The sequence below is a fragment of the Thunnus albacares genome, chromosome 16 (assembly GCF_914725855.1).
Source record: "Thunnus albacares chromosome 16, fThuAlb1.1, whole genome shotgun sequence".
Classification (NCBI taxonomy): Eukaryota; Metazoa; Chordata; class Actinopteri; order Scombriformes; family Scombridae; genus Thunnus; species Thunnus albacares.
Window position 1 is genome coordinate 22287715 of NC_058121.1, and position 13829 is coordinate 22301543.

A 13829-nucleotide genomic window follows, 5' to 3' on the forward strand; every position below is an offset into this window, starting at 1 on the left:
ATAACCTTGGAGTGCTGTGTGGATGTATTCTAGCTGTATCAGAAATGGCGATAGCTTAGCCTCCTACTCAGCTTTTATTAATAGAAATGGACTGAGGCAAGACTTCGCTTAGCTCCCTGTCCCTGCTGACACACCCCAGTGTGGTAAACACACATGCTTCCCTTGTCTGAGTCCTTTCTTTTTGTATGTCATTTTCATATTTCTTGTTCTCTTCCTTTTGTCCTTTTGTTCCCTGATACATTTGTTAGTTTCATTCTATCTCTTCCTCTACTCTTTTCTCCTCTCCTCTCACATCACTTTCCTTCCATTTGATATCCAGTTTTGTTCCCCTTTGCAATTTGCCTCTCTGCAGTCTCAGAATTGATGTAATGCACTGCTCTAATCAGCTTTGCTGTGATTGAACTGAGATGATCTGATTCGATCATACGAGTAGTGCGGATCCTGTGGTAAAAGTGAACTCCTTCTATCTAATTCATTCCCTGAGTGACCTGCAAATTGAGCTGTCCACCAATCAAAATCCGCTAACAGTGGCATGCAGACAGCCAGAATTCCAAGGCATTAAGCACCAAAAAAACAGTCTAGTCAAAGTCAGCTTATTCTGATAGACAGCCAGTTTGCTGAAGGGATTCAGAAATACAATGAGCAGCACGTATGATGGAATAAAGTCTCACTTTTTGAGTAGTGGGGAAAAATCCAACAAATAAATGTTTCTTTTGTCTTTCTAGCATCTATCTATGTGTGCATTTAGTTTGAGTCAACTTCCCAGCAGGCTATCATGCCACTATCTGATGTGGCTGACCTACATGTGAGCGAGTTCCCTGCGGGAGAGGGAACATAGCGAGCAGTAATGTTGAACAGCCAGTGCAGGATAAAGGCTAATTTAGCACAGCGCTCTGCAGGAGAGGTGGCACTGCAGAGAAACTGCAGAAGAACCAGAGGGAAATACGAGGCAGCAGTGAGCTGTATCACCACGCCGAGCCATGTAAAGACAAGGGTACCACACAGTACATGCGCAGTGGCATGATGTACCCTTTGTACAGAGAAACATGACTACATCCCTGAAAATGTCTCTCCGCGCATGTGTCCTAACCTAGTTTCCAGCTCCCATCGCTCCTGTTTTTCTCTTTTGCCTTGAATGTGTGATACTGTCATTTTTGCCTCCTTGTGACATCTTTACTGTCTTTCTTTCACTTGACAGTTTGGTCATGTAGCATTCTTTTTTTTCTTTTCTTTATTTTTCATACCTTTGGGACTTCAACTGACATATTTTGTATATACAAAATTACCAAAAATACGTCTCCAATCATCCTAACAGTGACTTTTGTTGCGCTGTTTTTACAGTGAGATATCTGAAAGTATTTCTTTGACATTTTGACAAGATATAATAATGCAAAATCGATTTTTCAGGACCTTTATGATCTTTTTAAAATATCTGTTTTAAGCTGAATCAACTTTCCCTCATTGATCAACAATGTTTTTCTTCTTTTTCTTTCCTCCCGGCTTTGTACTGCTCATAATAAATGAAACATAAAAGTATTTGTTCATCATATCATCATCATCATCATCATCACCATCAACATCATCAACATCACCTTCATTGTTAATATCAGCATCATGATCTTAGCATCATCATGTGTAGCATTGCTGTTATGACTTGCACTGTCATGCATGCATGAGCATTCAAAGGGTCATGCTCGCCAGTCATTCCATGTCACTGGCACTTGGTGGTTCAAAAATGGTGGTGGGGGAGGGGAGGTGTTCAGGGGAAACAGAAAGGTCTCGTTGCCTGCAAAAAGGTGAGGATCAACTGGATGTTAGAGCGGTGTGGTGGTGGTAAAGATCATGCAGATGAGGAGAAGTGTCAAACAGTCCTGGACCAGGCTGACCAAAGGCATTTTGGGACCAAGATCACTGAATTTCCAGCCGGAGTCAACACAATGAGATGATCTGAGTGCCAAGATGCTTCGGGAGCCCTAGCCCTGCTCTTTTAGTTGAACCTAGGTTGGTTTACAGTTGGGAGGGCCAACAGCTATGGTGATACCATTGTAGAAGTCCCATCACCCAACATCAACACTGAAAAAAGAATTCCTCTTCGGGAGGAATCTGTAGAAATGTTATGAGTGGGACTTCCATAATGGCTACACCCGCATGTAGATGACTCCCATTATAAAGGTGTTTGGAGAAGTGGAAGCTTAGAGTATAGGGCACTTGGAGAAGAGCACTTGGTATAAGGGTGTTAATAGAGGCACTTATTGATGAACCATGGCCTTGGCTGAGTGGAGGAGAGCTTATGTTGAGGACTGGACTTTCTGAGCTTGTCTTTATAAGATTTGGTTCTCGGCAGTCTGATTGCACATATGTGGTTTGACTGTGCAAGGCAGCAGGAAAGACATAAAGAAGTTTGAGTCTAATGACACGGTTTGTAAGCTAAAAGTATTAGCGCTACTTCTCAGAAGCCAATCAGGTAGCGATGGCTCAGACTGATGGACTACGAGATGCTTGCCAGTCGTGGAGCTACTGTTTGTCTGGAGGCCGATCCAGTGGAGATGGCGACCATAAGAATCCAAGGCTGCTGCATGTGCCCGCAATAATCCATAGTATATGTCTGCATATGTTGTCTGAATTTGCATTAAAGTCGAACTGAAATTAAATTTTGTTTTTGCTTAGAAATCAATACACAGTGTAAATCATTGTTGTACGTCGCCAAAACGAACAAATCAAGCTTTATTTCTTTTCCTGCAGTGACAGCGCCCCTGCATTAGCGTTCTCCAGAGGGCGTGGATTTTTGGCTCCGACTGACATTGTCAGTACTGGTAATTTAAATGGTGTAAGATCTTTGTGGCAGGCACTAAAAATAGTTTGTGTCCACAAATGCAGTTAACCAGATGGGGGGCTGACATTGTAGCTGTTGCTTAGCCCCTGTCTGGGATGTGGACACTCCCTGTGTCTTGACAGAGTAACGTCAAGACAGTCTGGTCATTTGCCACATTAGGACCCATGACAGAGACAGCTAACGTTAGCTAAACTCTTTCTATAATGCAAGACAAAAACACTACTGAGTGTGTTGGAGTCTGTGGGAGCTGTCAGTGTCTCAGCAGGAGAACAAAAAGTAATGCGCAGTGGGAATCAGCGCAAACGCTGGCAAGCTAAGCTAACTAGCTTCCACTTTCTGAGTGGAATACAAACGTAACAGCACTATGGGTCCTCAGACTGTTATTAAGGGACAGATGTCTTAAATCACTGTGGGTACATAACCAGTGCTCTGGGTGCTTGTTGAGGGAGGAAGGGGGGAAAAAAGGACGTCTTGTATCAACATTTGTAGGCTATGATGTCCTCCAGACAGTAGTGCACAATGGAGCTTGACAGTGCATCTTCTAGTTCTCAGACATCATTCAGTCTCATTTTAGGTTATATTTCCTTACGCAAAAAGTGCAGAGAATCAAAATTTCAGTTCGACTTAAAGTGTACTGTTTGTGTGCGTGTGTGTGTGTCTGTGAGGGACTTCATTCTAAAGCATATCACGGCCTCCTGTGTCCACCTCGTATGGATGTGAAAGGGGAAGAGTCAGTGTTCATTTGGAGCAGGAGCAGAGCGGACTATTGGCTGATCACCATCATGATGTCACTTCTACCTCGGTTATTTTTTTGTTTCTCAGATATTTATTCTAATTTTTGAATGGCAGGCAGGCAGGCAGGCAAGCAGCACCTACTTGTTACATGGACAGGAGCAAAGACCACAGAATTTCCCTAGATCGTTCAAATTCTTTTCTGCATCCTTCATGTCCTTATTGATTTGGTCCATTCCCTCCTCGATGCGCTCCAGTTGCTCTGATTAAACACAAGTCATTTATCCCCCACAGAACGAAGCACGAGAAGAGAGAAGGAGGAAGAGGAGAGGAAGAGAGAGATAAAGAGAGGACAAAGGAGAGAAGACAACAACTTCAGACACTCACTGTGACGAAAGAAAGTAAAACAAAAAAGAAAACAAAAGAGGAAAAACTGGACGCCACCACATATGTAAAGAACCTTTGGGGCACATTGTCAGTACCTACTTGTTACATGGACATATGAAAAGCCCACAGCATTTCCCTAAATCTTTTAAATTTTTCTCGGCTTCCTTCATGTCTTGGTTGATATGGTTCATGCCATCTTCAACACGATCGAGTTGCTCTGGTCAGGACAAAGGGATGACAGTAGTGGAATGAATTTCATTGACTGATTGACAGAAATATGACTTATGATGAGCAGCAACTGATCAACTGGGTGTATGTGCTTGTGTGTGTCAGGCTGAGAGATTAAGACTGAACTGGGTTTATATTGAGTGTATCGATTTGGTGGGAAAAAATAAGATTATGTGCACTTACTGAATTTTTGGCCAGAGAATGGTATAAAAAGCACAAAAACTCAAATAATGACATGAATATAATTTCTTAATATACTTGGGGAATTCGGTAGAAAGTAGAAATCTTTTAACATTGATGTTAAAGGAACCGTTTGACCTTTTGGCAAATACACTTGTTTGCTAAGAGTTAGATGAGAATATTGATGACTCTCTCATATTTAGGCGGTAAATATGAAGCTACAGCCAGCAGCTAGTTAGCTTAATGTAAGTTAAGAGATAAAATGAAACTTTATTGATCCCACAAAGGAAAATTTAGGTGTTAGCTTAGCATAAAGACTGGAAACAGGGGAAACTAGCCTGGCTGCGTCCAAAGGTAACAAAATCTGCCCACCAGCACCTCTAAAGCTCTATTTATATCTTGTTTGTTTAATCTGTACAAAAGAAAGTTTGAAAACGACATGTTGTGGTTTTACCAGCGGAGACACCTTTCACTTCAGTCTTTCTACAGATTAAACAAACTAGATATAATGTAGTAATGCTTTAGAGGTGTTGGGAGGCAGATTTTGTTACCTTTGGACAGATCCAGACTAGCTGTTTCCCCCTGTTACCAGTCTTTATGCTAAGCTAACCTAACTAGCTCCTGTCTGTAGCTTCATATTTACTGTACAGACATGACAATGTTATCATTTTCTCATCTAACTAGTGGCAAGACAACAAATATGCATATTTCTCAAAATATTTAATTATTCCTTTGACGGTCCCTTGAAACATGTGCTATGTGTCAAAGTCAGAGAATGAGAGAGTAGGAATTGCTCCCTTGGAGTTCAAATCCTTGTAACTGAGTTCAGAGAAAATATTTTTATATTCCATCAGTCCAAAGGAAAAAAAAATCCCTCCCTTAAGAGCTGTTTACTGTGGCAATCCTGTAACACTGACAGGTCTTTTTTTCAACTCTCTCCTGATCTACAACCAGTAAGAATTAGGCTGAGCTGAAGCTGCTCATTTTTGCTGTTCGTACATCCATCTAATTTAAGGCAAAATGTGTCTTTGTTAGGTACATGTGCTTAGGTCTGACCAAGCCCTAGCAGCACTTTACGAACCGTAATAGTTAGTAGAATCATTCAGATACATGGCTTTTATGGGCTTACCTTTAAGTTAAGACACCCTAAAATGGCAACTAATTACAGTGATCAATATTCCTGTCACAATGAAATGACTAAAACTCGCCTCTCTAACTGAAAACTGCCCGTGTTGCTTTGTCTGGCTTTGCAAACATTAAGGTAACTGAGAGGATTTTTAAGTATGATTGGATTCTGGTTTATGAGCGTCAGGGACTTTGTCATGCTGATGTGGTGAATGGTGTGTTGGTGGCTTTCTTCCACAGCACAAAGAATTTCCATTCTGACTGTGATAAAAGGAAATACGGTGCAGGCAGAGTGTGAAAGGGTGAGGCACAGTCAAATATGGAGCGGATTCAGAAACTAGTTCATTGACTTGTTCAGATTTGTAAAATCCCAGGTTTGCATGCATTTATGTAAATATATTCAACCAAGAAAGGATCCTTGTTCAGTCAGTGGTATTAGAGTTAAGTAGAGTAACAGCACTGAGCATGTTTCACTCAATAAAAGGCGATTGTTAAGAAAAAATGGTCAGTGGCTAAAGGTTTTATATTTTCTATCACCAAAATCAAACCTCTACACCCTTTAATAACTGTCTCCAGTATCAAGTGCTATAGAGCTACAGGCTTTACTGCCTGCACAAAAGTCAATAATGCAGGGTCAGAGGTCAGCTCAGGCTTACAGTTGCCTGTGTGTCCAGTCAGCCGTTGCAATTGGTTTTGAAGTAGCAATCCTGAGGGTGCAGAATAGCACTGTGGACACAAGGGATGAGGGGATAAATGGATGGCCAGAGGAGGGATGGAGCTTTCATCTCCCTGAGTGAACAACCGTGTTGGTGCAATTAAGGCTCTTTTACAGGACTGGTGAATTGATTAACATGCCATCCAGCCAATGGGAGAGCTGAGGGCCCATTTCCTCCCTAGAGCCGAGTGAAGCATAAGGTACCTTTTCATAGCTTCACACTGCCAATATGTACTGTTTGATGTTGCACACTATAAACCATGTATTGTATGTTGGCTCACTCACTGACAAACTACATGCAACCAGGGATTTTACAAAGCAGTAAACGGGTTGATTGAGGAGTGATTGAATATTTTGTCATTACCAGCTAAATCGATCGTTTCTCTTATCCACCTCTTGCATTTTTACACCTCTGGACTGTCAGCAGTGTGGCAGGGCCTCCTTCTCAGACCTGTTTGGGCATGTAGGCCACCAGTAATATTTACAGGATCAGGCCAGAGACAGGTTGGCCAAATTGCAATATCATAAGAATTTAGCAAAACCACATAATATTTATAGAGAGGTGGCATTTCTGCTGCCATTTATTTATTTATAAGACTCATTAGCGGTAAATGGTGTGTTAAAATGTAACATCTGTTGGTACTGAATTCAAGGTTACTGAGCCTAAAGCATCCAAAATGTTAATGAAGATGATTACTGCACAAACAGATCCAAGATCAGGCTAGAAGTCACCCTGCCACCTGCTGCAAAACAAGTTAACACGACTGGATTCTGGACAAGAAATCATTTATCTTGATGTTGAGCTGTAGGGTTTTGGCACTGCAGAGGCTGGCTTAATTATTCTTCGTTGGACCTGTTCATGTTTTTGGCACTTTCAAGATTTCCTTTCGTTGTCTTTGTTAGCTAATGATTTTTTTTTTTTTTTTTTTTTTAAAAAGACGCTGGCAAATAAAAAGCAGTTAGCAAAACAAAAGAAAAATGTTAGCAAAAGGAAACAAAGGTTAAAGGAAGCTGAAAGTAAGAAAAAAATCCCCACAGTTAAACTGGCACCCTTGACCAAAAGCAATTTAAATAAACCATGCTTTAAATAAAAACCAAAGGAGATATTACTTTAAAAAAAAACAAAAAAAACGGGGAAAAAATGAATTAGTTTGGAAATGCATTTCAAAGAAAACAAGCAACTGCATATGAAACAATCCATCCATTCACAAGTGTTTTCATACCATATGTAATAAATATATCAATTGTATTAAACACATAATTATTATACCAGAGTTTGACTGTTAATAACTTAGTTACTAATATGTATGTAGCTAATGACTGAACTCGCCATCTCTCCTCTTGCAGACTTACCTCCCTGCTCGTCCAACATAACCAAAGTCCTGATGCCGGCATCTTTGCTCTACTCCCCAAAGACAGGCAGGTAGCAAGGAGGGGTGAGGGAGAGAGGAGAAATAAAATGAAATAGAGGTCAGTAATGAGGCTATAACACCGTAGAGAATTAGTGGCGACTGAAAAATATGTGCTGCCATAAGCTATATCCATGTCACATTTCCCCTTTCCACTTTTCACCATTTTCCTTTTCCTCTTTTCTTTGTGCAGAGTTGGAAAACTATTAATTTCTTCCCTGCTCTTTCTCTCTATTCTGCATTATATGATATTAAATTCTTCTATAGATATAAAACACACAACCTGAAGACAACTAAACTCTCAGCTAGCAACCACCTGGCTAGCAAACCATCATAGCAGAAGAGTTACTGTATACATCACACGATTTAAGTAAGACTGTGATATTTTGGGACTTACTCATATCCTTGCTAAGAGTTAGTGAATTAGTTAGAGTTAGTGTATTTATATATATGTATATATAATTAATACATATCGATCTTAATGTTGTGTTAATGTTCATATTATTGTTATTTTGTACTGTCCAAATATTTGGACAAATTCTATTTTGATGCTTTTGCAACATTGTTCTTGAAACTTTCATGCCAATAAAGCCCATTGAATTGAACTGAATTGTTAGATGGGAAGATTCATACCATGCTTATGTCTATATGCTTTGTATTTAGGAGACAATTATCTTATTTTAGCATAAAGACTGCAAGTTGAGGAAAACAGATAACATGGCCCTAGCTTGTCACTGGCCTGGTGAAAAAAATAACAGAAAACAAAAAACATATTAGCATGCAACTATCCATAAAACCACATTTGTTGTTTTAACATTTTGGTTTATATACAGATTAAACAATTTAGATATAATGTGTTAAGCATCTTTTGAGCTTTATAGGTATTAATAGGCATAATTCTAACCACCAATTTATTAAACCAATAAAACCAATTTAATTCCTGTTTTTATTGTACAATTAGTTATTAATTAATTAAACGCTTTATTACTATTTCCATGACACTTGTGGTCCTCCATACTCCTGAAGGAAAAAAATTAGAATATTTTGCTCCCCCAACATCAGCACGTAGGCTGGTTATTGATTAGAACGGGCAAAGGTCATTTGGCCGTTACACCTTAAGCAGGAAACCTGAAAATGGCCCTCAGGAGATTAACAATAATAACGCTGACAGCAAAGGAGAGTTCCCATTAAAATGAGAACCCCTGCCATTGGATTTCCCTCGTATACAAATGACACAATTAATTAAAGGATCCCAACACCCCCTCCATCTGAGAGTCAGCCTTCGTCAGCAGTCGTCAGACCTCTGGACTATTAATTAGTATTGCTTGTAACCTGTGAGTAGGACATGTTCACTTTTTTCCCCACATTTAAAATGTAGATTGTCTGTTAGTTTTCCTTCAACCTTCAGAATTTTATTTTAATTCCTCCCCGACTGTGAAACATCCGAACAGCTGAGCCTGCATGAGCATTCATCACTAAAGCTATTAGTCACTGATAGGCTGGGTTGGCTGCAGGTTTTCATGCTGGTAAAAAAAAAAGAGTGTGAGGAGGCAGCGGATAGCGACACTCGCTTATGCACAACTCTTCTTCCTCTCTGCCTCTTAGAAATGCAGCACCGCCACACTAAGATGTAGCACCTGGCTCGGCCTGATAGGCATAAATAAGATTATAGTGTGTCTGTGTGCTCACACACATACACATGTACTCTAGCGTGCACAAACGCACACCAACACACACACGCGCCTCATCAGCAGTTTAGGAGGCGAGAGGGGAGTAATAAGGAAATTCTGGTGTATAAATTATAATTCGTGCTCGCCTCCATCCAGGAGAAATCCCAAAGTAGTTGAAATGTGTCCCTGGGGAAACTCCGAGGAATAATCAACCATGATCCCATAAAGGATTTATACATTTTAGCATTATGTACAGATGGGCTGCAAGATTTTCATATATACTTTTGATACGAGATCATGGTTACAGGTTTAGGGGGTTGAGTTTGGCGTGCTGCAATTTAAATGATTCCTCCAACATTAATATTTTCCAGGTTGGCAACTGTCCTTCATCAGATGAGAATGTTTCTGTGCATTTTTCTTAAGGATCTTTGCTTTTAAAAACATCCTTGTAGTAAAGAGCACTACTTGGTGGAGTAAACAATGGTAGTAAAATGAAGCCAATTATCTCTCTCTCATCAAATGATTTGATTTTGTATCTTTTAAACAGAATGCAAGTTTTTAATATCCTGCATTTCTTTTAACAATCTTTGTTTTTAAGAGCCAAAGCAAAGAGCAAGCTAACCGCTGCAGGGCAAACTGTGGAATAACCAAGCTTCTGTAGTTGGCTATTTAATGGCGATAAACACTCTTTTACAGCTGAGTTGCTTGACGTGACCATGTAGGCACTAATCGATTGCTTAGAAGTGCTTCAAGTGTAAACCTTCCAGGTGAAAGCTTCAGAGAACAAACGTAATCAGGGTGTGCAGTGATTTGAAAAAGTGGAAGTTTATTCAATAAGAATCTGCTTTTGTATTTGATATCAGAAATTCAAAATCTAAAAGGAATGCCAGTTTTATATTAGCTATTTGAGTGTTAATAGCATATATTCATAGCAATGGAAGCTCATTTTTATCAACACAAGAGGAATCATTTAAACTATGAAACTATAATCACAGAGTTGAATGCCTCTATGTCTTTCTTTTCCTCAGTGTGTTCTTCACTTGCCACCATTTTCTCACCTCACGGCTGTTGTTTTCTTATCAAACTTTTATTCAACCCCCCCCCCCCCCCCCCCCCCCCTCCCCTCCAGATACAGAAAAATATCTCAGTGCCCTCCTTATCTTTCTGACTGTCCATTAAACTGGAGGAGCTGTACACTTTATCCTCACGCTCTTCCTCAGTCTGCCTCTGCCTCGCCTTCAACCCCTCCCTGCCTGCAGTACAGTCATAGGGTGGAGCTGCTTGGCGAGATATGTCGACTGATGATCAATATGACCTTGAGATCTGCACCGGGAGCTTGTCAGATACCCCCTCCCCCAGCTGTTCATCCATTCTACCTCTCTCCGTTTACCCTTCACTCTCCCTTTTTATTCCCTCCTTCCTTCCATCTGCTTTTGGTGTGTCACTCCTTGTCCTTTACTGTTAGTTTAATACACCGTTCTTTGTCGGCATGAATGTTACATGAGCAAATAGTAATCTACAGTATCTGTGCATGTGTGTGTATCCTCCCCATGGTTAGTTCATTTCCTTTAATGTGCTATTCACGCAATCACTCAAGCAGTTAAAACAGAAAAACACTCAAGTCACAGATATCTACAACATAGGTTTTGATTTATACTTGAATGTCAGATTTCACCCATTATAAATGAATCTAACAAAAATTGTACTAATAAGAATTATGTTTTTTGTATGACACACAGCAGGAAACATGTGGAAGGAATAGTTCCACCCTCTGGGAAATACATTTATTTGCTGTCTTGCCAAGTGTCGGATGAGGGGATCGATACCACTCTCATGTCTGTCCATTAAATATGAAGCTACAACCAGGGGATGGTTTGGTTAGCTTAGTCTAAAGAAAAGGCTAGCTGGAGACACTTGACCTCCTGTAAAACTACAACTTGTTGTTTTTACACTTTGGGTTACATTTTAAGAATTAAACAAAAAATATAGACCATGTAAATCATTAGCTTTAGAGATTCAGGTAGGAGTTTCTTTTTTAAACCTTTGGACAGAGCCAAGCTAGCTGTTCCCTCCCACCGCTAATCTTTATTTTAAGCTAACCTAACCGGCTACTGGCTTGAGCCTCGTATTTAGCATAAAGTCATGAGAGTGGCGTCAATCCTCTCATGTAACGCTCGGCAAGGAGGCAAATGAGCATATTTCCTTAAATATCTAACAATTCTTTTCTGAATTGCAAAAAATGATTAGAAATTGCACTGTCCATTAGCCAGGTCAGTCATTAATTTTAACAATGTGTGAGACAAAATCACACAAGTCTTTATTCACTTTCCTTGCATTCAGCCCTGTCCCAAGCCAGATACTCTAATACCAGATAGAAATGATCAGATAGAAAAATTTAAGAATAAATTAAGTATAATTCACACACATCTTTCTGTCTTAGGAGAACAATAGTTCACCGTTATTTTTCTTCCTCTTACAGATGACGACAGTGCAACCATGTAAACTAAAGACTTGGAGCTTCTTACTGTCCTCGCTGTACCAAGACAGATTCAGCTCTGCCCAGCAACACAACCCACTGTCTTCCTCTTGGTTTGCTTCATGTGTGTTCCTACAGCTCCGCTCCTCTATCAAGCAGTTATTGTTGTCTGTTAACGGATTGCATAGTGTTCTTTGTTGGGAACAGAGAATAATGGGGACATTGTGTAGCAACTTGGTAATGTTGGCTCCCTCAAGTTCAAAATTAAAATATAACTTGCTGCATAATGATGTGTGGGTACATCACCAAAATTATTATTATGTAAAATTCATCAATTAGAATTAATGTATAATTATTTTGCAACTAAGGACTTGAGAAACCAACTACACACTGAGAAATTATGAACATTTGTTCTTACTCAGTGCTCCCTTTATTCACAAATTTCTAAAATGAACATTTTAATAACAGTGACAAAATTATAAGACAGGAACAAAATTAAATAGCCTCATAGCTGTAACATTCAAATTACTAAACTGTAAGAATTTAACAGGGTGTTGCATTTTTTCTGTTCAGCAGTTAATTTCCTGATTATGCCAAACAATAAATGCAGTAAATTCTTATTTCTGCTGTTTTCAGTCCATCTACACACAGACGAATTTTGCCCAAAGCGTATCTGAGTCATGACTGACTTCCAGTCTCACTACATTAATTTCTTTTTCCTGCTGTGTCATATTTTGTCTCAGATTTTATTACTATAATTGTGAAACTGAACTGTAAATTAAACTTTTACATCAATGAGGAGCCTTAATTCAAAGTGTTATGAGTTTCTCTTACCTCTTCTACCAGCTGCAGCATACGACGGGTGCTCTCCAGTGACTGTGGAAGCATAAAAAATACAATTAGTTTCCAATTTGAGATTACAGGGCAGATTCAAACAGCTGCAGTCACAACAAAAGGAACATTTTTACTGTTCTGTTTGACACAAATGTTCTAAAACACACCTTCCCATTCACTTGAATGAGAAAGTGTGTCCAAACTTTTGACTGGTACTGTATGTTCATTGAATTGAGTATAAGTGAGCGTGTATCACAGTCAATTTGAACAATCAGCGGGACACAAAAAGGATCAATATCTGACGTTTATCGACATGAACCGAACATGAACTCACACTGTCTGCCCTGTGAGTTTTGAATATGCCCGACTTTATGAAGGGAATTTTGAAGGTAGCAGACTGATCTGCGAGAAGCTTATTTCCACACTATGAATCGACTGAGTGTCTCCTGACCCTGATTTGGATTTGGGATGATAATCGAAAATTAAATTGCTTTTAAGCACGTTTGAGATCTAGCAATCCACCAGCAATTTACTCAAGAATACAGCAGCTTTGTGAATAAAAATAACTACACGCTTTGATCACCCCTCTCTATCCCTTTTTTCTTCACTGTTGGATGTCTATTATTAGCCTGTGTGGTGATAGATAAGTAGCTGCATGTTCCAATTCCCTCTCTAAGAAGCGTGAGGCTGCAGAGCACAGCCTGCTAGCTAGAGCCACTCGGCAGGGACGGCGCTCTGTGATATCTCGTCCTTCTTACAATGACACAGCTTCGCCTTGCTGTGCTCGCTGCGAGCACGGCTGATCCCCCGGAGCAGTGGGGGATAGAGAAGGGAGGGGGTTGGGTAAGGAATCGAATAAAGGAGGAAGGATGAGATGGGGGGGGGTTTGGGGCACAGCCTTGATTTGAGCGGCCATTTTTGCAGTAGCCAGTTCTTTTACTCCTCATCTGCCTCTTCGCCCACAAATTCATCTTTCTTTTTTTACCCCCTTTTTCCTGTTTTTCACCTTTATCTTTCTCTTCTCATCTTAAGTCAAGGGACCAGAATTCCCTTGCACTGACATTTCAGCACTTGCCTTCTTTGATGGCCATTACATGAGCTGTTGTCCTCTCTGTGGATTTGAGAGGATCATGTAAATCAACGCAACAGAAGCGAAAAAAACTGTTATTCTGATGCCGCCATTTTGTGCATGCCCTATGTTGTGTGTCTGTGTGTGTGTGTGTGTGTGTGTGTGTGTGTG

At 40.0% G+C, this 13829-nt stretch overlaps 1 protein-coding gene across 2 annotated transcripts in view; it reads right to left on the minus strand.

Moving 5' to 3' along the window:
• The window catches only part of snap25a (synaptosome associated protein 25a), a 37283-nt gene that overhangs the window by 5975 nt on the left and 17479 nt on the right, over positions 1-13829 (minus strand). The window contains exons 3-5 of one of the 2 annotated variants that reach the window (XM_044329523.1): positions 12590-12631; positions 7554-7602; positions 4052-4169 (exon numbers count right to left, since the gene is read on the minus strand). In XM_044329523.1, coding sequence (XP_044185458.1) covers positions 4052-4169; positions 7554-7602; positions 12590-12631 — 209 coding nt within the window. Of the gene's footprint in view, positions 1-3709; positions 3828-4051; positions 4170-7553; positions 7603-12589; positions 12632-13829 lie in introns of both variants that reach the window. The other variant, XM_044329522.1, reaches the window with a different exon arrangement.